We start from the raw sequence: 25917 nt of genomic DNA on the forward strand, positions 1-25917 counted from the left end.
AATTTTAACAATGTCTCATTACTATCACAGGAGCAGTTATGTGTTTTGTATGTTTAGTGTATTATCAATTTTGATGAAATACTTGCTGAAACCATATTTCATCCACCCATTTCTTTTGAAGTTTTTACAGAAATAATATAATATCTGTGTTTTTTTCTACTTTTCCTCTAAAATGGATGTATTAATTAAAATTTATCCAATGCATTCAGGATACAGCAAACTTAAGAACCATGATTTCCTCAAGTGCCCAGGGGATGGTTACAGAGAAAGTTGACACGTGATGAAAAATTCAGGGGGAAAGTTGTCACATATTTCCAGAGGGATGGTTAAGAATTAGAGAATTGTCTTTGAAGAATGAGAAGGACTGAAAGAGATGTAGAGAAGGAAAAGGCATTCCAAAGGAGATAACCTTTCAGATATTCTATAAATAGATAACATATAGGAAATTCCTTTTTTTCATTTTCCTTTTTACATTTTTTTCTTTTTTACACAAATGGAATCTACAATATTTGACACTTTGTTCTTTTTTCATTTTACACTTTACCTTTGAGATCAGGCAATATTAATTGATTTTTACAAATGGCCTCCCTCAATTATTACAGGCTACATTCTATCATATAGGAGTAACTAGTCTCATATTGATAGAAATGTGAGTTATTTTTAATCTTACACCACAACAAAAAATGTTGTAAACGATAACCTTGTACATGTCTCATTTCACGTATATAAGAATATGATGACATGGGCCTGAATCTGATGACCATATAGATAACATTGAATTTCAAACAGATTTTTGGTTCAACCATCTTATAAAAGTAGTCTAGCGATATGGTGACATCCACAGGAAAATGAACATCATTGAAAAATTTTACAACCAATCTAGCACCAATATATTTCATGTAATCAGCATTATCCTGTATGATATAAGCACTCTTCAGAGGGATGGACTGTAAATGTGTTTGCAAATATTATTTGACAGCAATAATAAATGAATAAGTATCTAAAGGAAAAAAAGAAAGTAGAGTAGCAAATATCCTCCTGTGACACTAACCAGAGATGCTTGACTGAAACACATAGTCCAAGGAAGGAAAAAGTAAGGGAGGAAGATGACCTTCCACATGGGAAGTTCTGAATATGAAGATCAAGGATTTAACATTGGGAAGGTCCAGTCTGGAGGATGAAGGCAGAGAAGGAAGATGACTGAAGGAATAAGGAATTAAATTCAGAATTTTTTCAGCATTAAGGAGACAAATTGAAGAGAAAATCAATCCTGCAAGTTTTAAAACTTATTGGACCCAAACCATAGTGTGAGAGAGAGAAATTTATTGGACCAATACTGTTATCTAACAATTCAAAACATGCAGGTTTCAATGTATAGTCCCCTAAAAGATGTGGCATCTCAGACAGATGGAGGAAGCAAATGATTTCAGGTCTCTGTGAGGAGAAAGCAGCTGGTGATCCTGGTCTCATGGACCTACAGCCCTGGGGAGGAGGTTTTTGTTTGAGGCTGAAGCACTGTGTGAGGTGCACTGCTACTTTGCTGACAGTAATAATCTTCAGGCTGGAAACTGCTGATGGTGAGAGTGAAATCTGTCCCAGACCCACTGCCAGTGAATCAGTCAGGGACCCCAGATGCCTGGGTGGATTCACCATAGATGAACAGTTTAGGAGCCTGTCCAGGTTTCTGCTGGTACCAGTGTAAGTAGCTGCTAACACTCTGGCTGGACTTGCACCTGATGGTGATAGTCTCTCCTGGAGACGTAACCACAGAGTCTGGAGACTGGGTCAGTGTGATGTCCCCACTGGCACCTGCAGTCAGAAAAGAATATGGATCACACATTATGTCAAAAATACATAAAATATATAGCTAAATGTAGGTTTTCTGATTAATCATATATAATCAGATGTCTTTAGAAGAAAAAGTTTGTTCCATCTGCATGTAAAAACTATTTTCCAATGATATAAGGGTATTGCTCCTCTGAACCTCTCACCTGAGACCCAGAGAATTAGGAAGATGAGGAGTTGGGACTGTGACACCATCTTGCTAACCATCTGGTGCACTCAGACCCCATCTCCAGGGAAACCCCATTAATAGAGTCTGAGCAGCCAGGCCGGTCCCCAAGGAGCCTAGGCAAAGCATCAGAGAGTAGAAAGGCAAATGTGCCTGTGCAGTGAGTTGTGAAGACAAATAATGGATGGAAGGAGATAAAAATATCATTACCACAAGAAATGTGATTGTATGCCTGCAAAAGACCCAGAAATGAACTTAACACTATAATTTTCAACAGACTTCAGCAAAATTGCCAAATTTAAAATATTTTTATTATCAACTGTACACTTCAAACCACCTGCAATATCTAGCAAACAAATTAATTTTGTAATAGAATATACATATTTGTGAGTATGTAATTTCTCAACTTAATTGAACTTTGTAAATATGGTGCCAGAAACTGAATATATTCATACCATTGGATAGAGTGAGCATGTAGTGCAAAAGTCATGTCTGTCGCAGTCTATTACAAATTTTAAATATATATTTGAAGTTCCACTTGGACATCTCAAAGACACCTCAATATGTCCAAATGTGGACCCCTGATATTTCCCTCAACACAAATATTGTCTCCAAAAATGAGTCTCCAGAGATTCAAAAATCACCCTTGGCACTGCCCTTCAGGTCAACCATTTCTCACATCATAAAAGAAGAGACTAGAAGACCTAGAGAGTTAGCAACCTCCCTTAGTGGTAAAAGGTAAAATAACTTCAGCTCCCAAAGTATAATAGAGGAGGTTCTTCATCTATTCCTCCTCAAAATCAATGATATTTATAGAATTATGCAAATAATATCATGAATACTTCTATGTATAGGATATTAGGTTATGAACAAATAAATCAGAACCCCTATACCCCTAAAATATTCATTTTTTCTGGAAGGGACAGAGAGTAAACAAAGGGCCTTTCTGCTACCCCACTTATCCTGCTTCTCTGATATTTTCCCACCATAGCAAAGTCATTACTCAGGACAAGTGGGGCAGTGTGCATCCAGGTACATTTCATGGGTCAACCCTCACAATCTACAGAGTCAGAGGAAGACAGACAACATGTTGCTGTTTAACACTTTTATGGATCACAAAATTCTTCCTCTCTCATGATTTGAACTTTTCCTGAAAAGAAAAACCCACATGTCCCCGAGAAGTTTCTCTGACGTCATGTCCTAAGGCATTATTGTTCCAATTCTAATTAATAACAAGTCCACTATGTCTCCTTAAGTGCCCATAACCTTAAATGAGGGTCCCCTTACCAGGGGTTATGGAATGGTGAGGTGCAGACCTGCATCATCCAGGAAGGTGTTTCTACCTGTTAAAGGTTCAATATGTTCTTTGTCCAAAATCTTCGGATTTTGAAGATGCCAGCACTTTCTTCAGGTTTACCCTCATTCTCCAAGTGGTTTTTATGCTTTTCCATGAAGTTTCACTTAATACATATACATTCTTGGGTGTAATCATTTAAAATCAATTTGTACTTCTTAATTGGTAGAATTCCTGCTTCAATACAATTAAATTTCCTTCTCAAGCCTACAAATATTAAGGAATGTTAGTCATGGATGACGTGATGATAACCAGGATGTGTCAGGCTGAGTGACTGGGACAGAGGAGACCCTTAGAACATGGGACACAGAAATGTCCTCTCTGAGACAGGACAGTTGACCTCATGCATGAATAAAGGAGGAAGGTCATGTGCAAAGGTCAAGAAAGAGCACCAGAGAAAATGAACAGGATCTGGGAGAACGTGATCTTGGATGTTCAAGAAGGGCATATGAAACACTGAAATGCAGACAAGATCTTTATCCTAGGGAACCAAAAAAGTTTGCATGACAGCTTGGGATTGGATTATATGAAATGATAATCCATGGTTAGAATTATTTTAGCAGATATTTTCTAGGCCATTTTACACACAATAGCATTGTGAGGAAGAGGAATTTGTGGAATCATCATTGTTTCTGTGCCAGCTGATAAACTAACCCTTCTATCCTCTCCTTGGAAATCATAATATTAAAAAGTGAAATTGTCCAAACACTCCTCACTGCCAAAGATACAGGTGGGACCCAATCAATCTCTGGTAAATGACAAAAGGTTATTGTGGCAAGTAGATTTCTAAGAGGATCCTCAAGATTTCTGGCCATTGCAATATGCACATCTTCTCCCAGCTATTAAGACACTCCTTTAAGTTTTATTCCAAAGGGATTTTGTGTATGTAATGAACTCTGTCAACTTTAAGAAAGGAGAATATCCAAGAGGGCCTGACCTTTCCACATCAGTCCTTTAAATTATGCTGAACTGGTCAGAGGCAAAGAACACAGTCAGATTCAAAGATAAGAAGGATTTACCCAGCTGGAAATATCTGATGTTGGCTATGGAGCTTGAGGGGACCAAGTGGCAATCAGGTGGGAAGCCCCAGGAGACAAGAGCTCACAGCCATAAGGAAATAGGATGTCAGTCCTACCTCCCAAGGAACTGGTTCTGCCAAACACCATGACTTTGGAAGAAAAATCTAAGCTCTGAAAAGAATGTAGCCTCCCTGACTCCTGATTTTAGCCTTATTAGAACCTGGGCAGAGAACCCTCCACACTATGTCCAGACTCCTGATCTGCAACACTGTGAGATGATAAACTGCTAATTAGTTATTAAATGACTAAAATTTGTGTGTGTGGGTGTATATATATATCTAAAATCACTGAGCCACATGATTAAAGGAGAATCATAAAACTCCCCATAGAAGACATTCCATTTACCTCATGGGTGAGTCATGTTGACATCTCTCCATCCTCGTGCAATATAGTATGCTTTCTGTCCCTTCTACTCACAAATGATTTCCTGACATGTGACCATATCGACAGGATCAAGGATGAACCCTGTGCTGTAAAAATACAAGTTAGAACAGAATTAGCTTTGAAGATAGTCAGGATCTGTCCATCTTTGAATAAAGATGTTCTCTGACCATTGAAGGAATTCTGGGCAGGGTTGTCTATGATCTAGGGACATATCAAGCAGTCCCGAACCACACTGCTGCCTGCACATTGTTTTACTGCCCAGAATGTTTCAGATTCCCAAATGTGGGTGTCTTCTTCAACATGAGACCACAAGAGAATGTGTATTTTTGCATAATCTAAAAAATGAAGTGTCTTATTCTTCCATTTCATTTAGAATGTATAATTCTAACTGTTGGGTTTAATATTGAATATCCTCATTCTTCAAGTGTGAAAAATGTCTCAATAATAGATAAAATTCAACAGGCTATCCCAATTTCCATTTACTTGGCACAGCTCACAGTAACCCAGGTCCTTACCTGGGAGTAACTGATACAAGTGCTCCTGTTGCAGACATTGCATCAGGCTGAGTGTGTTATAAGGGCCTATGCACACAGCCAGCTTTAACATGCTCCAGGGTTCTAAAACAATTGTATGTGGTCTAAGGGTATCTCATTTCACATAGAAGCTACAGCACACCAATGAAGGTGCCCAATTACTTTTTTGGATGAATGAGTGTGAAGAGTGAGCAAATTAATATAGAGGTAGAAACTAATTCTTAATGTTGAAATCATGAGATTTGTTGACTAACTCACAGAATATTGATGCATAGAATAAAATGTTATGCTTTTCATTTCAAATGGGAGCATTGCATTAGCAGTGACTATGACATTCATCTGTAAGGATCATCCAATATTCCTCTAACAAATTAATGGTAAGCAAATGCAACATTTTGTGCTGGATTAGATCCCTGAACAAGAAAAGGAAATTAGACAAAAAAAAACAGTTAAACCCAAATATAGAGTGCAGTTAATATTGTACCAATGTAACTCTCTTAGTTTGACAAATGAACCATGATTATGTAAGATTTTAACATTAGAGGGTAGTGGGTGATGGGACTATGGGAACTCTCTGAAGTTCATCAACTTTTCTATAAATCTAAAATTATTCCAAAATAAAAGCTTGAAAATGTCTAAACAAGAGGGAAGTGTAGCAAAAGACAAGATAAGATTTAACAAAGGATTATAAATACAGAATTTTTATATAAATATTTTTAGATGCTAGGGTATTAGAATAATAGCTAGAATGAATTACTGAAATGGTGGAAATGTAATCTATTATATTCTTTGAAATTTGCTCTATATCTCCTTGTTAATTTTGAAAATTATCACATTTTGGTATGCATCTTATATTTCACTACAAGAAAGTAACTGAAACCATGGACCTGTAACCCACAACATTCTTTGAAATTACCTATCACCTTTGAATTACCTATCACCTTTCAGTATATATGTTATGTTTCACAATAAGGAAATAACTGAAATTGTGGAACTGTGACCCATAATATTCTTTGAAATTTGCTCTCAAACTACTTGTTAAATCATACTTTGAAAGTTATCACTGCTCTGTACATATGTTAAATTTCACAATAAAGTTTATTAAACAAACATAGGTAAAGATGCCTCAGAATAACTGAGAGAATTTTAGATGTTACCAAGTGAGATGTGACAAGACAAAGTAATGTAAGATAACCATAAACAAAACCCAGACCACATCTGGAGTGATGTGTTAACTTTTGTTCTACATACTCAGCATCTCTCTTTGGACGTGAAAGCTGGATACAGCGTGCAAACTGTGCTTCCTTTACACCTTACTTTCCTCATCTCTTTGTACCATTTGGTCCAAATATACATCCCTTAGAGCAGAACTGTATAAACCAAGGTATGTGTCCCCCTGGGTAAACACAAGATTTTCCCAAAGGTTCATGGGCATGATGAGCTTCAATGCAGTTAATTTCTAGATTTTTGGGTTCTAGTTTGAGCAGTTTAATTTAAATTGTAGTAGTCACATGTTCATAATTCAGTTCAAGCACAGTGTATTCTTCTAACTCAAAGAGTCCCTGAGGTGTTCAAAATGTACAAATGCTTCATATGCATTTGAAATATGTTTAACAACACACAGAATAACTGAGTAGTTGAAAGTGAGCATTCAACTTATGCTGCTGACTCTGTTCCCAACTCCAAGATCACATTAGTATTTTGCTGCTTTAAGTTAAAAAAAAATCTACTATCTTCTGACCATAGGCATTTTCTTGGGATCCAATTCTCTGTAGCACCAAATGAAGGGAATTCTCACATTTCCATTAGTGTCAACATTAGGAAAGTAAATAACTAAAGAAACTAGCAACAATCCTGTGGTGCTCAAATGCTTTGCATTCAACAAAAAATAAGGAAGATATAATTGAATTGACATGCCCAATATTCCAAATGCAATTTTAGAATGTGAAAATTAAATCATTGCTGGAGTTCTCATTGTTTTTATTTTTTCTATTCCTGCCCACTTAAAATATATCTATCTGGTTGAATGCTTTCCTTTTAATAATTGCAACTAGCCAAACTCTGCAAGCTTGAGTTTTTGAGACTTCCTTCAATAACTGGAATAAAGTTTTACAAATGATTTGAAGATATTTGAAAAACATTCACAGCACTTATTTACAGAAAGTTCATTGCATTTAGGAGACCTAGGTCAATTTATGGATTAAAAGCCTCAATATTTTTGAAAATTAACCTAAAATTGACAGCAAAGAGAAAATGGGTAGAGTGGATTACTTTGTTTTTGTTCAATATTAACATTGCATAAAATCCCTACTCAGTTATTTTGTGTGGGTATAAGTGTGTGCAGTTAAGCATATTTCAAATGCATGTAAAGCATTTGTACATTTTGAACACCACAGGGTCTCTTTGCGTTAGTAGAATACACTGTGTTTGAATTGAATCATGAACTTGTGGCTACCACAAACAATTAAAGGAAAATCTCTTTACATTTGGTGTCCTACTTTGGGAAAAAAATTTATTTTCACCACATTTTGCTTTATCATAAAGTTGTCACTATCAGAAAATAGTTCATCTATCTTCAATACTGAAATTTTAACTGAATTTATGATGGTATAATCAATAATATCAGACATTTTGCCTCCAGCAGAATGATTTCACAATAGCTTTCCTTTGATACCAAAAATTTGATGAAGAAAAATCAAATCAGATATGGAATTAAACTATTTTCTCATGGACTCATCCAAGGTTATTGATGTAAAATACACATCATCGAACTGTTTCCCAAATTATTTTTATGTTAATTGGGCCAAGCAAAAAAGAAACCTCTTTACATTTCATACTTGCACAAGGAAATGAGGAATCAAAGATAAACTAAATTAACTTAGAAGAGCCCCCATTTGATCTGAATAAAAGTCATGGGAAGACAGTGGATTTGGAGAGACAGGGGGAAAAAATCTCTGTGAAAAGTACAAGACAAAAGACAGAAAGCACTCCAGAATACCAGTTCCAGTGATGCACGAGCTGGACAAGTTCTGCTAAATCCACAGGGACAGTGCACTTGGTGAAACTGAGAGTGGGCATTCTGAAATGAGTGAGTGAGCCTGCTGGAGAACCAGAAGCCACATCACAGTTGAGAGAAACAGGGGGTTGGTGTTCAGATACAGATTAGTTTAAAAACACAAAAGCAGCTGAAGATCCGGCAGCGAGAGCCACAGTCCAGAGTATTGGGAAGTGCTTCCCACTACCCATGCAGATGCCTCAGTACCTGGTTTGGATGATAGCCTTTCACACATCCTCAGCTAATTGTCCAAGAGCTAGGAAGGCGGAGATCCACAAATAGGGGATAAATGAACAAAAGTCAGTAATGTTCCTATACACTAGAAATGACCAACATGAAGAGACACTCAAGAAAAAAATACTTTTTCAATGGCAAATAAAAAAGCCAAGTACAAAGGAATAAACTTAACCAAAGATATAAAAGAACTGTACAAAGAAAACTACATAACTTTACAAAAAGAAATAGAAAAGGACCCAAAAGGTGGAAAAATATTCCATGTTCATGGATAGGAAGGCTAAATGTCTTTAAGATGTCAATTCTACCCAAGCTTATCTACAGATAAATGCAATCCCTATCAAAATTCCAACAATCTACTTTGCAGACTTGGAAAAGCTGGTTATCAAATTTGTTTCAAAAGGGAAGATGTCTTGAATTGCTAAAAACTTTTTATAAAAGAAAAACAAAGCAGGAGGCTTATGCTCCCTGACATTGAAGCATATTACAAAGCCACAGTACTCAAAGCAGCATAGTACTGGCATAAAGATAGACGTATTGTTCAATGGAATCAAATTGAGAATTCAGAGAGACCCCCAGATTTATGGCTGACTGATCTTTGATAAGTCCCCCAAAACTACTGAACTGGGACATAAAATCTTTTCTAAAAATTGGACTGGGAAAGTTGGATATCCGTACCCAAAAGAATGAAAAAGGACCCCTACCTCACACCCTATGTAAAATTAACTCAAAATGGGTTAAAGACTTCAACATAAGAGACAATGCCATAAAACACCTAGAAAATAATACAGGGAAATATCTTCAAGACCTTGTATTCAGCAGTCACTTCCTAGACCTCACACCCAAAGCAGAAGCAATAAAAGAAAAAATAGATAAATCAGAAACTCTAAAACATAGAAGTTTCTGTATCTCAAAGGAATTTGTCAAAAGGGTGAAGAGGCAACCAACTCAATAGGAAAAAATATTTGGAAACCAAGTATCTGACAAAAGACCGATATCTTACATATATAAAGAAATCCTACAACTCAATGACAGTAGTACAGACAGCCCAATTATAAAATGGGGAAAAGGTATGAAAAGACAGTTCTCTGATGAGGAAATACAAATGGTCAAAACACACATGAAAAAAATGTTCAGCTTCACTAGCTATTAGGAGATGCAAATTAACACCACAATGAGTAACCTTCTCACACCAATTAGAATGGCTGCCATTAACACACAGGTAACTACAAATGCTAGAGAGGATGTGGAAAAATTAGAACTCTTATTCATTGTTGGTGGGACTGTGTAATGGCTCAGCCACTCTGGAATACAGTCAGGTGGTTTCTTAGAAAACCAGGTATAGAGTTAACCTTGTATCCATCAATCACCTTCTTCATAAAGCAGTGACATGAACAGATATCTGCATGCCAATGTTCATAGCAGCAATATTCACAATTACCAAGAGATAGAAACAACCCAAATGTCCTCCAACAGATGAGTGGATAAATAAATGTGGTATATACACACGATGGATTACTATGCAACAGTGAGAAGGAATGTCTTTAAACATATGACAAGGATGAACCTTGATGACATAATGCTAAGCAAAATAAGCCACCCACAAAAAGAGAAACAATATATGATACCACTAATGTGAACACTGAAAAATGGAAAATAAATGGTTTATAATGTAGAAGGTAGGGGACCTAGCAAGAGATAGCAATTAGTGAAGGGGTAACAATTATAAGAACAGATAAGTTATCATGAGTAAATTTAACATTCTGGGAATTTTCAGAAATGACCATGGTTTAATTTCTGGTGGGTATGGTATGAACAAGTTCACAAAAAATTAATTATCTTAGGTTATCTGTTTTTCTTTTTCATTTCCTGGGAAATAGTCTGTATATTTTCTTGGGATAGAGTAGTAACACGTTGGAAGTAAGGTAGTTACTTTAGGTTATTTGTTGTTTCTTATTCCCCTGTTTTGCTTTTGTTTGAAATTCTTTCTTGTAGTCTATTTTTTTAATTTTTTGATAAAGTTACTTAAAAAAAATGAAAAAAAAATATGAAGAGCCACCCTGAGGAGTTGGGAGAAAATTCAGAGGTGTTGGGTTTCCTCACCTTGATGGTTGATGATGTTCTCAAAAACATTATGGACTTGCAGGTTGATGAGCCAAACCCTCTAAAATGGGACTTGCTCTTAAGAAGCCTGTTACAGCAAAGGAGACACTAGGCCTGCTTATAATTATGTCTGAGTGTCTCCCCCTCAATCCCTCTTTGTTGCTCAGATGTAGCCCTCTCTCAATAGCTAAGCCAACTTGGTGAGTGAAATCACTGCCCTCCCTCCTACATGGGATCTGAACCCTGAGGTGTAAATCTCCCTGGAAACATGGAATATGACCCCAGGGAAGGAATATGGACCCAGCATCATGGGATGGAGAACATCTTGTTGACCAAAAGAGGGATGTGAAATGAAATGAAATAGAGTTTCAGTGGCTGAGAGGTTCTAAATGGAGTCAAGAGGTCACTCTGGTAGGCACTCTTATGCTCTATATAGATAACTCTTCTGAGGTTTTTTAATTTTTTTAATTGAGATTGTTCACATACCATACAATTATCCAAAGATTTGAAGTGTAAAATCAATTCCCCAAGGTACCATCAAACAGATGTTCAACCATCATCCCAATTAAATTTTTTTCAACTTTTAGAACATTTTCATTACTCCAGAAAAGAAATAAAGACAAAAAAAGGAAACTCAAATACTCTTATACCCTTAACCAATCCCCCTTCATTACTGATTCATAGTTTTTTTATAGTACATTTGTTACTGTTGATGAAAAAATGTTAAAATACTAACTGCAGTATATAGTTTTCAATAGGTATATGTTTTTCCTATATGCCCCTCCATTATTAGCTTCTAGTTACAGTGTCATAGATTTGTTCTAGTTCATGAGAGAGATTTCTAATATTTGTACACTTAATCACAGATATTGTCCACCACAAGATTCACTCTTTAATACATTCCCATCTTTAAACTTCCAACTTTCCTTCTGGTGACATATGTGACACTGAGCTTACAGTTTCCACCACCTTCAAACACAATTCATCACAGTTAGTTATTGTCACAACGTGCTACCATCACCTTTCTCCATTTCAAAATGTTTAAGTTCAACCTGGTTGAACACTATGTTCATAATAAGCAACCACTTCCCATTCTTTAACATCATTCTATATTCCAGTAACTTATATTTCCTGTCTATGAGCTTATATATTATAATTAGTTTATATCAATGAGGCCCTGCAATTTTTGTCCTTATGTGTCTATCTCATTTCATTCAATATAGTGCCCTCAGTGTTTCTTCATCAACCCATTTTTTTAAGATGGCTTTGTTCACACACCATACATTCCATCCTAAGTAAACAATCTTTGGTTCACTGTACACTCACATATTTATGTATTCAGCACCATCCCCACTATCTATATAAGGACATGTCCATTTCTTCCACAAAGGAGTGGGAAGAGTCAAAGAAGTTAAAGAGACAAAAGAAAAAGACAAAAGAGGGAGAGAAAAAAAAATGACAGCAAGAAAGCAACAAAATGAAAGATAGCATTAAATTAAAGTAGAACAAAGTCAGACAACATCACCAAAGCCAGGAGTCCCATACCCTTCCCCTTTGCCCCCCAATATGTATTTAGCATTGGTATATTTCCTTTGTTATATTAAAGGAAACATAGTACAATATTTCTGTTAATTATAGTCTCTATTTTGCATTGATTGTATTTTCCTCCAATCCCACCCTATTTTTAACACTTGCAATGTTGACATTCATTTGTTCTACCTTGTGTAATACCATATTTGTACCTTTTATTACAATCATTAACCACTGTAGGTTTCACTGAGCTATACAGCCCCAGTCTTTATCTTTTGTCTTTCAGTCTGGTGACCCACATGCTCCTAAACTTCCTCTTTCAATGATACTCACAGTCATCTTTGTTCTGTGTACTTACATTGTTGTGCTACTATCTCCCAAATTGTTTTCCAAACCTCTTACTCCTGTCTTTTCCTTCCTGAATGCAGTGTTTCCTTTAGCGTTTCCTGTAGAGTAGGTATCTTGTTCACAAAGTCTCTCATTGTCTGTTTGTCAGAGAATATTTTAAGCTCTCCCTCATATTTGAAGGACAGTTTTGCCACATATAGGATTCTTGGTTGGTGGCTTTTCTCTTCCAGTTTCTTAAATATATTACCCCACTTCCTTCTTGCCTTCATGGTTTCTATTGAGAAATCCACACATAGACTTACCAAGCTTCCTTTATATGTGATGGATCACTTTTCTCTGGCTACTTTCAGGTTTCTCTCCCTATCTTTGATGATTGATAATCTGATAATTAAGTGTCTTGGAGTAGGCCTTTTCAGATCTATTCTGTTTTGGGTATGCTGTACTTCTTGGATCCACAATTTTATGTTTTTCATAAGAGATGGGAAATTTTTATTGATTATTCCCTCTATTATTGCTTCTTCCCTTTTCCCTTCTCTTCTTCTGGGACACAAATGACACATACATTCCTGCATTTTGTTTTGTCTTTAAGTTCCTAGAGACAGTGCTCATATTTTTCCATTCTTTTCTCTCTCTGTTCTTTTGTGTGTAGGCTTTCAGGTGCCTTGTTCTCCAGTTCCTGAGTTTGTTCTTCGAACTCTTCAGATCTGCTGTTGTATGTTTCCACTGTGTCTTTCATTTCCTTATTGTGCCTTTCATTTCCATGGATTCTGCCAGTAGTTTTTTCAAACTTTCAATTTCTACCTTATATACACCCAGTGTTTTCATTATACACTTCATCTCTTTTGACATATCTTCCCAAAACTTTTTGAATTGATTTAGCATTAGTTGTTCAAATTCCTGTATCTCAGTTGAAGTGTATGTTTGTTCCTTTGACTGGGCTACAACCTTGTTTTTCTTAGTGTAGGTTGTAGTTTTCTGTTGTCTAGGCATCTTGTTTCCTTGGTTACCACAATCAGGTTTTCTGAGTTCAGAACAGGCTCAGGTCTCAGAAGGAGGCAATTGTATCCTGTCTGCCTGAGGGTGTGTCTTAGAAGATTGTTACACCATGAAAACCCTCTAGTCACTGTGCTTTCCTTTCCAGCATGTGGCACCTGTCAGCCTGTAACTCCAGACTGGTATAAGGAGGTGTGGCCCATGGCTGTTTTCCCCCAGGCTCAAGGGTCTGTTTCTGAATGGAAGCTGGGTGGTAGAGCTTGGCACCACCTTCTTCCTCTTGGAGAAGATACACCACCTTGGGAGAGGTCATTTATATTTGAATATTCTCTCTGCCTGTTCTATCTCCACCCTTGTCTGGTTCAGAGTGCTGGGAACTGAACAGCTGAGGCTTTCTCCACTGAGCTGGGGCAGTCCACAACCACCCTCTGGCTCTCCAAGTTCAGTCAAAACCAAAAGCCTCTGTCTTCTTGTTGAGGTTCATATCTTGTATTGATCAGTTCACATTTGTTAATTAAAACCCCAATTGGAGCTCAGCTGAGCTATATTTACCTTCTGGGAGAGTGCTGCTTTCTCACACTGTGAGGCTTTGCAGTTGGGGCCATGGGGGGAGAGGGCTCCTGGCTTGGATTTGCTGTTTTTACTTACAGATTTTTTGCTGTGATCTCAGGCATTCCTCCCAATTCAGGTTGGTGTATGATGAGTAGAGGGTCATGTTTGTCCCCCTGCAGTTATTCCAGATTATTTACTAATTGTTCCTGGTTGTTTATTAGTTGTCCCAGGGGGACAAACCACCTTCTTCTCCTTTCTATGCTGCCATCTTCTTCCATCCTCTTTTTGGGTTTTATTGAATTGGAATGCTAGTAGTAAATACCTGAAACTATCAAACTATGTCCCAGTAGCCTTGAATCCTGAAGATGATTGTATAACAATGTAGCTTACAAGGGGTGACAATCTGATTATGAAATCCTTGTGGTTCACACTCCACTTTATCCAGTGTATGGATGGATGAGTAGAAAAATGGGGATAAAAAACTAAAGGAAAAATAGGGTGGGAGGGTGAAATGATTTGGGTGTTCTCTTTTTACTCTTATTTTTTCATTATTATTTTCACTTTTTCTGGGACAAGGAAAGTGTTCAAAAATAGATCAGGTTGATGAATGAACAACTGTATGATGGTAATGTTATCAACTGATTGTATACTATGGATGTTTGTATGGTGTGTGGATAATTCTTAATTAAAAAAAGTCATGCCTCAGAGTGATACTTAAATAGGCCTTCAGCAGACACATGTGGTAAATTGGCATTGGGACCAGTGTTTGTAAAATAAATAGTTCCCTGCAAAATGTGCATGTTACACATTGGTTATCATCCGCCTATTGTCAAAAAAATTCAGTTGTTATGTTTTTATTAATATTTCACTTTTCATTTTTATCTCATTGTCATCCAAAAGTTTGCTTGTGAAAAAAAACACACAATAACCAAACAATAAAATAGTGATTATTTCCACCATGCACTGTTTAATAAGATCACTTTGGCAAGAGACTTTATACTGTCCACATTATTTCAATGGCAGGAGTCCTAAATCACTTCAACAAATATTTTACATTTTACTCAACTATACTTTCCAATGTTTCCCACTGTTAACACCAAGGTCAACCAGGCATCTTTGTGCTCTACAAGGACACAGCACATGCCAAGGCACAATTGGCCAGGGTACCAAGGACTGGAGGGGCAGATGCTCAAATGTTTCACCCATCACCTTCTTAGAAAAGATACAGTGAGCTTTTAAAAGGAAAAATGGAAAGAGCCAGAACAGCAGGGATACTTACTACAGGTGTCTGTCAGATTTAACCACAGGTTAGAGTAAGAGCTCTGCTCACTACACAGGAACATCATTAAATAAGATCATGGTAGATGATAGGATTCAATAAAAGATAATTAAAACCATGAAGATTTCTTTAAATGCAGGTATTCATGACACTTTATTAGAAAATTAGAAATCTGGAACATTTGCTAAAGATGACAGTACTCTGCAGCAATTTGTATAAAGCAGGATTGTTTCAGGCAAGCTGAAGAAATAAGGGCACCTAACATATGAATGAACTCAACCACTGAAAGTTTTACACAAATTATATACACAAAATACCTGGCACCATATCTGACAGAGAATATTTGGTCAATTGATATTGTTGAATAAAGTAATGAATCAAATGAAAATGAATAAACAAAATAAATAATTCTCTCAATTTTCAAGTCACTATACGTAAGAGATATATTTTATCCAATTTATATCTCCAATTCAGACTTCTTTCATTAATTCTAAACTACTAAAGATCATCCTGAATGTTCTACTGGCATTTCCAATCCATGCTTAACTGTACTTCAATCTCTGAAATATAATAACACCTCCATATAAGCCACCTGCACCAAACTCCTGCCTAGGTAAAAGGCCACCATGCATCCAGTCTTGCAAACCAGAAACATTGCAGTGTGCCTTGAGACTATATTTTACTTCAAACATCATGACCAGTCAATCCTTGAGTCCTATTAAATATACAACCTACATATTGCAAAATCCATCCATTTATTTCCAGCTCCATTGCCATGGCCTTAGACCAAGCCACCAGTGTCTCACATGTGGATTTCTGAAATAGCCAACTAACTAGACTTCTTACACTTTTCTACCTTTTCTACAAATTTTTCACCATCAAAATTAGCATGATCTTTTAAAAGACAATTTTTTTCTTGTTATCTGCCTGTTTCAAAACTTCAAATTATTCTACTATGTTTAGCATAAACACGAAAGACCACCAGAATTCACTTCATTTTCTGTTTCCTAACTCAAATTTTGCATTTCTCTGGCATTCTTTAATCATGGCTGTATCCCTTGCCACTTATATTCCTGAAAATAATGTTCATGTCATACACTGGTTACCACCATTATTATAACCTTAGTACACAGAAGATTACCTGGCCTGTAGTAGATTCTTAATTAGTATTTGCTTAATAAATACATGAAGAAAAAAATAAATACATGGATATACAAGTTCTATCATGTGTACTTACAATTAAAATATGACTTAAATCAATACACTAATAATTTGCATGAAAATTTTTTCAACTGCATAAATTATCCTAACTTTCTCAGTAAAAGTGTAAGGAGGTTAGTATAACCATAAATATTCTTGCGAGAGAAAGTTTGATGAAGAGTAGTGTTGTCAAATATGTTAAATATTTGGGGGATTAGGAATATTGGTTGCAAAAAAACAGAAACCAACTGAGTCTAAACTATGCAATAAAATAAATGAAAAAAATGAATGTCGAGGAGGCGGGGCAAGATGGCAGACTGGTGAGCTGTATGTTTTAGTTACTCCTCCAGGAAAGTAGGTAAAAAGCCAGGAACTGCGTGGACTGGACACCACAGAGCAATCTGTCTTTGGGCATACTTCATACAACACTCATGAAAACGTGGAACTGCTGAGATCAGCGAAATCTGTAAGTTTTTGCGGCCAGGGGACCCGCGCCCCTCCCTGCCAGGCTCAGTCCTGGGGGAGGAGGGGCTGTCAGCTCCAGGAAGGAGAAGGGAGAATTGCAGTGGCTGCTCTTATCGGAAACTCATTCTACTGATTCAAACTCCAACCATAGATAGACTGAGACAAGACACCAGAGACTCTGAGAGCAGCCAGCCCAGCAGAGAGGAGACAGCCATAGAAAAAAAACAACACGAAAAACTCCAAAATAAAAGCGGAGGATTTTTGGAGTTCTGGTGAACACAGAAAGGGGAAGGGCGGAGGATCAGGCCTTGAGGCGCATATGCAAATCCCGAAGCAAGGCTGATCTCTCTGCCCTGTGCACCTTTCCTTAATGGCCCTGGTTGCTTTGTCTATTAGCATTTCAATAACCCATTAGATCTCTGAGGAGGGCCGTTTTTTTTTTTTTTTTTTTTTTAATCCTTTTTGCTTTTTCTAAAACAATTACTCTAAGAAGCTCAATACAGAAAGCTTCAAAGAATTGAAATTTGGGCACGTCAAATCAAGAGCAGAACTAAGAGAGCTCTGAGACAAAAGGTAATAATCCAGTGGCTGAGAAAATTCACTAAACAACACAACTTCCCAAGAAAAGGGGGGTGTCCGCTCACAGCCACCATCCTGGTGGACGGAAACACTCCTGCCCATCACCAGCCCCATAGCCCAGAGCTGCCCCAGACAACCCAGTGTGACGGAAGTGCTTCAAATAACAGGCACACACCACAAAACTGGGCGTGGACATTAGCCTTCCCTGCAACCTCAGCTGAATGTCCCAGAGCTGGGAAGGGGGAGCAGTGTGAATTAACAGAGCCCCATTCAGCCATCATTTGAGCAGACTGGGAGCCTCCCAACACAGCCCAGCAGCCCAGAACTGCCCTGGGGGGACGGCACTCACCTGTGACATAGCACAGTCATCCCTCAACAGAGGACCCGGGGTGCACAGCCTGGAAGAGGGGCCCACTTGCAAGTCTCAGGAGCCATACGCCAATACCAAAGACTTGTGGGTCAGTGGCAGAGACAAACTGTGGCAGGACTGAACTGAAGGATTAGACTATTGCAGTAGCTTTAAAACTCTAGGATCATCAGGGAGATTTGATTGTTAGGGCCACCCCCCCTCCCCGACTGCCCAGAAACACGCCCCACATACAGGGCAGGCAACACCAACTACACACGCAAGCTTGGTACACCAATTGGGCCCCACAAGACTCACTCTCCCACTCACCAAAAAGGCTAAGCAGGGGAGATCTGGCTTGTGGAGAACAGGTGGCTCGTGGACGCCACCTGCTGGTTAGTTAGAGAAAGTGTACTCCACGAAGCTGTAGATCTGATAAATTAGAGATAAGGACTTCAACTGGTCTACAAACCCTAAAAGAACCCTATCAAGTTCAGCAAATGCCACGAGGCCAAAAACAACAGAAAATTATAAAGCATATGAAAAAACCAGACGATATGGATAACCCAAGCCCAAGCACCCAAATCAAAAGACCAGAAGAGACACACCTAGAGCAGCTACTCAAAGAACTAAAGATGAACAATGAGACCATAGTACGGGATATGAAGGAAATCAAGAAGACTCTAGAAGAGCATAAAGAAGACATTGCAAGACTAAATAAAAAAATGGATGATCTTATGGAAATTAAAGAAACTGTTGACCAAATTAAAAAGATTCTGGACACTCATAGTACAAGACTAGAGGAAGTTGAACAACGATCAGTGACCTGGAAGATGACAGAATGGAAAATGAAAGCATAAAAGAAAGAATGGGGAAAAAAATTGAAAAACTCGAAATGGACCTCAGGGATATGATAGATAATATGAAACGTCCGAATATAAGACTCATTGGTGTCCCAGAAGGGGAAGAAAAGGGTAAAGGTCTAGGAAGAGTATTCAAAGAAATTGTTGGGGAAAACTTCCCAAATCTTCTAAACAACATAAATACACAAATCATAAATGCTCAGCGAACTCCAAATAGAATAAATCCAAAAAAACCCACTCCGAGACATATACTGATCACACTGTCAAACATAGAAGAGAAGGAGCAAGTTCTGAAAGCAGCAAGAGAAAAGCAATTCACCACATACAAAGGAAACAGCATAAGACTAAGTAGTGACTACTCAGCAGCCACCATGGAGGCGAGAAGGCAGTGGCACGATATATTTAAAATTCTGAGTGAGAGGGATTTCCAGCCAAGAATACTTTATCCAGCAAAGCTCTCCTTCAAACTTGAGGGAGAGCTTAAATTTTTCACAGACAAAGAAATGCTGAGAGAATTTGCTAACAAGAGACCTGCCCTACTGGAGATACTAAAGGGAGCCCTACAGACAGAGAAACAAAGACAGGACAGAGAGACTTGGAGAAAGGTTCAGTACTAAAGAGATTCGGTATGGGTACAATAAAGGATATTAATAGAGAGAGGGAAAAATATGGCAAACATAATCCAAAGGATAAGATGGCCGATTCAAGAAATGCCTTCACGGTTTTAACGTTGAATGTAAATGGACTAAACTCCCCAATTAAAAGATATAGATTCGCAGAATGGATCAAAAAAAATGAACCATCAATATGTTGCATACAAGAGACTCATCTTAGACACAGGGACACAAAGAAACTGAAAGTGAAAGGATGGAAAAAAATATTTCATGCAAGCTACAGCCAAAAGAAAGCAGGTGTAGCAATATTAATCTCAGATAAAATAGACTTCAAATGCAGGGATGTTTTGAGAGACAAAGAAAGCCACTACATACTAATAAAAGGGGCAATTCAGCAAGAAGAAATAACAATCGTAAATGTCTATGCACCCAATCAAGGTGCCACAAAATACATGAGAGAAACATTGGCAAAACTAAGGAAGCAATTGATGTTTCCACAATAATTGTGGGAGACTTCAACACATCACTCTCTCCTATAGATAGATCAACCAGACAGAAGACCAATAAGGAAACTGAAAACCTAAACAATCTGATAAATGAATTAGATTTAACAGACATCTACAGGACATTACATCCCAAATCACCAGGATACACATACTTTTCTAGTGCTCACGGAACTTTCTCCAGAATAGATCATATGCTGGGACATAAAACAAGCCTCAATAAATTTAAAAAGATTGAAATTATTCAAAGCACATTCTCTGACCACAATGGAATACAATTAGAAGTCAATAACCATCAGAGACTTAGAAAATTCACAAATACCTGGAGGTTAAACAACACACTCCTAAACAATCAGTGGGTTAAAGAAGAAATAGCAAGAGAAATTGCTAAATATATAGAGACGAATGAAAATGAGAACACAACATACCAAAACCTATGGGATGCAGCAAAAGCAGTGCTAAGGGGGAAATTTATAGCACTAAACGCATATATTAAAAGGAAGAAAGAGCCAAAATCAAAGAACTAATGGATCAACTGAAGAAGCTAGAAAATGAACAGCAAACCAATCCTAAACCAAGTACAAGAAAAGAAATAACAAGGATTAAAGCAGAAATAAATGACATAGAGAACAAAAAAACAATAGAAAGGATAAATATCACCAAAAGTTGGTTCTTTGAGAAGATCAACAAGATTGACAAGCCCCTAGCTAGACTGACAAAATCAAAAAGAGAGAAGACCCATATAAACAAATTAATGAATGAAAAAGGTGACATAACTGCAGATCCTGAAGAAATTAAAAAAATTATAAGAGGATACTATGAACAACTGTATGGCAACAAACTGGATAATGTAGAAGAAATGGACAATTTCCTGGAAACATATGAACAACCTAGACTGACCAGAGAAGAAATAGAAGACCTCAACCAACCCATCACAAGCAAAGACATCCAATCAGTCATCAAAAATCTTCCCACAAATAAATGCCCAGGGCCAGATGGCTTCACAGGGGAATTCTACCAAACTTTCCAGAAAGAACTGACACCAATCTTACTCAAACTCTTTCAAAACATTGAAGAAAATGGAACACAACCTAACTCATTTTATGAAGCTAACATCAATCTAATACCAAAACCAGGCAAAGATGCTACAAAAAAGGAAAACTACCAGCCAATCTCCCTAATGAATATAGATGCAAAAATCCTCAACAAAATACTTGCAAATCGAATCCAAAGACACATTAAAAAAATCATACACCATGACCAAGTGGGGTTCATTCCAGGCATGCAAGGATGGTTCAACATAAGAAAAACAATCAATGTATTACAACACATTAAAAACTCGAAAGGGAAAAATCAATTGATCATCTCAATAGATGCTGAAAAAGCATTTGACAAAATCCAACATCCCTTTTTGATAAAAACACTTCAAAAGGTAGGAATTGAAGGAAACTTCCTCAACATGATAAAGAGCATATATGAAAAACCCACAGCCAGCATAGTACTCAATGGTGAGAGACTGAAAGCCTTCCCTCTAAGATCAGGAACAAGACAAGGATGCCCGCTGTCACCACTGTTATTCAACATTGTGCTGGAAGTGCTAGCCAGGGCAATCCGGCAAGACAAAGAAATAAAAGGCATCCAAATTGGAAAAGAAGAAGTAAAACTGTCATTGTTTGCAGATGATATGATCTTATATCTAGAAAACCCTGAGAAATCAACGATACACCTACTAGAGCTAATAAACAAATTTAGCAAAGTAGCGGGATACAAGGTTAATGCACATAAGTCAGTAATGTTTCTATATGCTAGAAATGAACAAACTGAAGAGACACTCAAGAAAAACATACCATTTTCAATAGCAACTAAAAAAATCAAGTACCTAGGAATAAACTTAACCAAAGATGTAAAAGACCTAGACAAAGAAAACTACATAACTCTACAAGAAATAGAAGGGGACCTTAAAAGATGGAAAAATATTCCATGTTCATGGATAGGAAGGTTAAATGTCATTAAGATGTCAATTCTACCCAAACTCATCTACAGATTCAATGCAATCCCAATCAAAATTCCAACAACCTACTTTGCAGACTTGGAAAAGCTAGTTATCAAATTTATTTGGAAAGGGAAGATGCCTCGAATTGCTAAAGACACTCTAAAAAAGAAAAACGAAGTGGGAGGACTTACACTCCCTGACTTTGAAGCTTATTATAAAGCCACAGTTGCCAAAACAGCATGGTACTGGCACAAAGATAGACATATAGATCAATGGAATCGAATTGAGAATTCAGAGATAGACCCTCAGATCTATGGCCGACTGATCTTTGATAAGGCCCCCAAAGTCACCGAACTGAGCCATAATGGTCTTTTCAACAAATGGGGCAGGGGAGAGTTGGATATCCATATCCAAAAGAATGAAAGAGGACCCCTACCTCACCCCCTACACAAAAATTAACTCAAAATGGACCAAAGATCTCAATATAAAAGAAAGTACCATAAAACTCCTAGAAGATAATGTAGGAAAACATCTTCAAGACCTTGTATTAGGAGGCCACTTCCTAGACTTTACACCCAAAGCACAAGCAACAAAAGAGAAAATAGATAAATGGGAACTCCTCAAGCTTAGAAGTTTCTGCACCTCAAAGGAATTTCTCAAAAAGGTAAAGAGGCAGCCAACTCAATGGGAAAAAATTTTTGGAAACCATGTATCTGACAAAAGACTGATATCTTGCATATACAAAGAAATCCTACAACTCAATGACAATAGTACAGACAGCCCAATTATAAAATGGGCAAAAGATATGAAAAGACAGTTCTCTGAAGAGGAAATACAAATGGCCAAGAAACACATGAAAAAATGTTCAGCTTCACTAGCTATTAGAGAGATGCAAATTAAGACCACAATGAGATACCATCTAACACCGGTTAGAATGGCTGCCATTAAACAAACAGGAAACTACAAATGCTGGAGGGGATGTGGAGAAACTGGAACTCTTATTCACTGTTGGTGGGACTGTATAATGGTTCAGCCACTCTGGAAGTCAGTCTGGCAGTTCCTTAGAAAACTAGATATAGAGTTACCATTCAACCCAGCGATTGCACTTCTTGGTATATACCCGGAAGATCGGAAAGCAGTGACACGAACAGATATCTGCACACCAATGTTCATAGCAGCACTATTCACAATTGCCAAGAGATGGAAACAACCCAAATGTCCTTCAACAGATGAGTGGATAAATAAAATGTGGTATATACACACGATGGAATACTACGCGGCAGTAAGAAGGAACGATCTGGTGAAACATATGACAACATGGATGAACCTTGAAGACATAATGCTGAGCGAAATAAGCCAGGCACAAAAAGAGAAATATTATATGCTACCACTAATGTGAACTTTGAAAAATGTAAAACAAATGGTTTATAATGTAGAATGCAGGGGAACTAGCAGTAGAGAGCAATTAAGGAAGGGGGAACAATAATCCAAGAAGAACAGATAAGCTATTTAACGTTCTGGGGATGCCCAGAAATGACTATGGTCTGTTAATTTCTGATGGATGTAGTAGGAACAAGTTCACTGAAATGTTGCTATATTATGTAACTTTCTTGGGGTAAAGTAGGAACATGTTGGAAGTTAAGCAGTTATCTTAGGTTAGTTGTCTTTTTCTTACTCCCTTGCTATGGTCTCTTTGAAATGTTCTTTTATTGTATGTTTGTTTTCTTTTTAACTTTTTTTTTCTCATACAGTTGATTTGAAAAAAGAAGGGAAAGTTAAAAAAAAAAAAAGAAAGAAAAGAAAAAAGACAAACAAGGAAAAAAAAAAAAAAAAAGATGTAGTGCCCCCTTGAGGAGCCTGTGGAGAATGCAGGGGTATTCGCCTACCCCACCTCCATGGTTGCTAACATGACCACAGACATAGGGGACTGGTGGTTTGATGGGTTGAGCCCTCTACCATAAGTTTTACCCTTGGGAAGACGGTTGCTGCAAAGGAGAGGCTAGGCCTCCCTGTATTTGTGCCTAAGAGTCTCCTCCTGAATGCCTCTTTGTTGCTCAGATGTGGCCCTCTCTCTCTGGCTAAGCCAACTTGAAAGGTGAAATCACTGCCCTCCCCCCTACGTGGGATCAGACACCCAGGGAAGTGAATCTCCCTGGCCACGTGGAATATGACTCCCGGGGAGGAATGTAGACCCGGCATCGTGGGACGGAGAACATCTTCTTGACCAAAAGGGGGATGTGAAAGGAAATGAAATAAGCTTCAGTGGCAGAGAGATTCCAAAACGAGCCGAGAGATCACTCTGGTGGGCACTCTTACGCACACTTTAGACAACCTTTTTTAGGTTCTAAAGAATTGGGGTATCTGGTGGTGGATACCTGAAACTATTAAACTACAACCCAGAACCCATGAATCTCGAAGACAGTTGTATAAAAATGTAGCTTATGAGGGGTGACAGTGGGATTGGGAATGCCATAAGGACCAAACTCCACTTTGTCTAGTTTATGGATGGATGTGTAGAAATGTAGGGGAAGCAAACAAACAGACAAAGGTACCTAGTGTTCTTTTTTACTTCAATTGCTCTTTTTCACTCTAATTATTATTCTTGTTATTTTTGTGTGTGTGCTAATGAAGGTGTCAGGGATTGATTTAGGTGATGAATGTACAACTATGTAATGGTACTGTAAACAATCGAAAGTACAATTTGTTTTGTATGACTGCGTAGTATGTGAATATATCTCAATAAAATGATGATTAAAAAAAATGCAAAAAAAAACAAAAAAAAAAAAAAAATGAATGTCATGTGGCTTACAGATTTGATCAGAAGTTCAAGGAACATGCTCTAGAAAATATACTGGGAGATAGATGGCATCAACAGAGTCTAGAGCATCACAGAAAGTAAATTATTGTGATCCTACTCCAATCACTGATGGATAACAGACAGTCCTGGGGGACAATCAATGCTGGACACCACTCATGAGATACTGAAGTTTGGAGGCCTCGACTGCTGCCATCATGGGAGAGAATTCTATCTGCAAACATTTTAGACTCTGAATTGAATATTAGAAAAAATTCTACATATTCTATTTTAAATAGTGTTTTGTTATGAATCTATGTCTCACTCTAACAACTGTAACAGGGGTGCTAAAATATAATTTTTCCATCTTAGTGTTGTTAGAGAATATAAGATGATATGTGCCACCTTTCCTCATATACATACTATAAGTAAGGAGAGAGACACTTAGAGGATTTTAATCCCCAACACTGCTCTAAGAAATTCAGTTTCATCCTCCCTGGTTCTTGGAAGAAACATCCCTCTGACAACACCCTGGATTAGCCCTGTTGATCTGAGCTGCATAAATGGACCCTCGTAAATTAACCCTCATAAATGGAGCCATAAATGGGGTTGGCAGCCAGAGTAACATCAGGCAAGCAAGAAGTTCAAAAAACTCAAGCTCCTGTTCTACTATATTCTCATGACTGATTATTACCCTTTGGGTTTTCCCTCCAGTTGATTCTCCTATTCAGATAGATCCAAGACAGCAAATGGGATATTATGTAAATGTTACAATCAACACAAGTATTTCTACCTAGCACAGTTAGTGAGTATATGTTGCTCAATTATTTTTCCTATCCCTGGTTGTACAGCATCTCTGGATCAGTTCCTTGTAATTTCCTCACAACATTAAGACCTAATTTCAAATCATACCTTCTCAGTGTAGCCTCTATGACCATCCCCATTTCCAATTTTATATTCTACCCCATTCCATGCTTTTCGTGATGTTCCATTGCAGCTTCTCCTGAAAAGTGGTAGAATTTGTTTCCCTTCTCCTTGAATCTGAATTGGTCTTATGAATTGCATTGATCAATGCAATGCAGCAAAAAGGACATTGTTCTGATTA

General features: G+C 37.5%; 1 gene segment (V, D, J or C); it reads right to left on the reverse strand.

Moving 5' to 3' along the window:
• Positions 1 to 1474: 1474 nt before the first annotated feature.
• The window catches only part of LOC119512815, a 42440-nt gene continuing 17997 nt past the window's right edge, over positions 1475 to 25917 (reverse strand). The window contains 3 exon segments of the V gene segment in view: positions 1475 to 1809; positions 13420 to 13432; positions 17145 to 17156. Of these exon segments, the coding sequence occupies positions 1475 to 1809; positions 13420 to 13432; positions 17145 to 17156 (360 nt within the window).

The sequence above is a fragment of the Choloepus didactylus genome, chromosome 17, assembly GCF_015220235.1.
Source record: "Choloepus didactylus isolate mChoDid1 chromosome 17, mChoDid1.pri, whole genome shotgun sequence".
Lineage (NCBI taxonomy): Eukaryota > Metazoa > Chordata > Mammalia > Pilosa > Megalonychidae > Choloepus > Choloepus didactylus.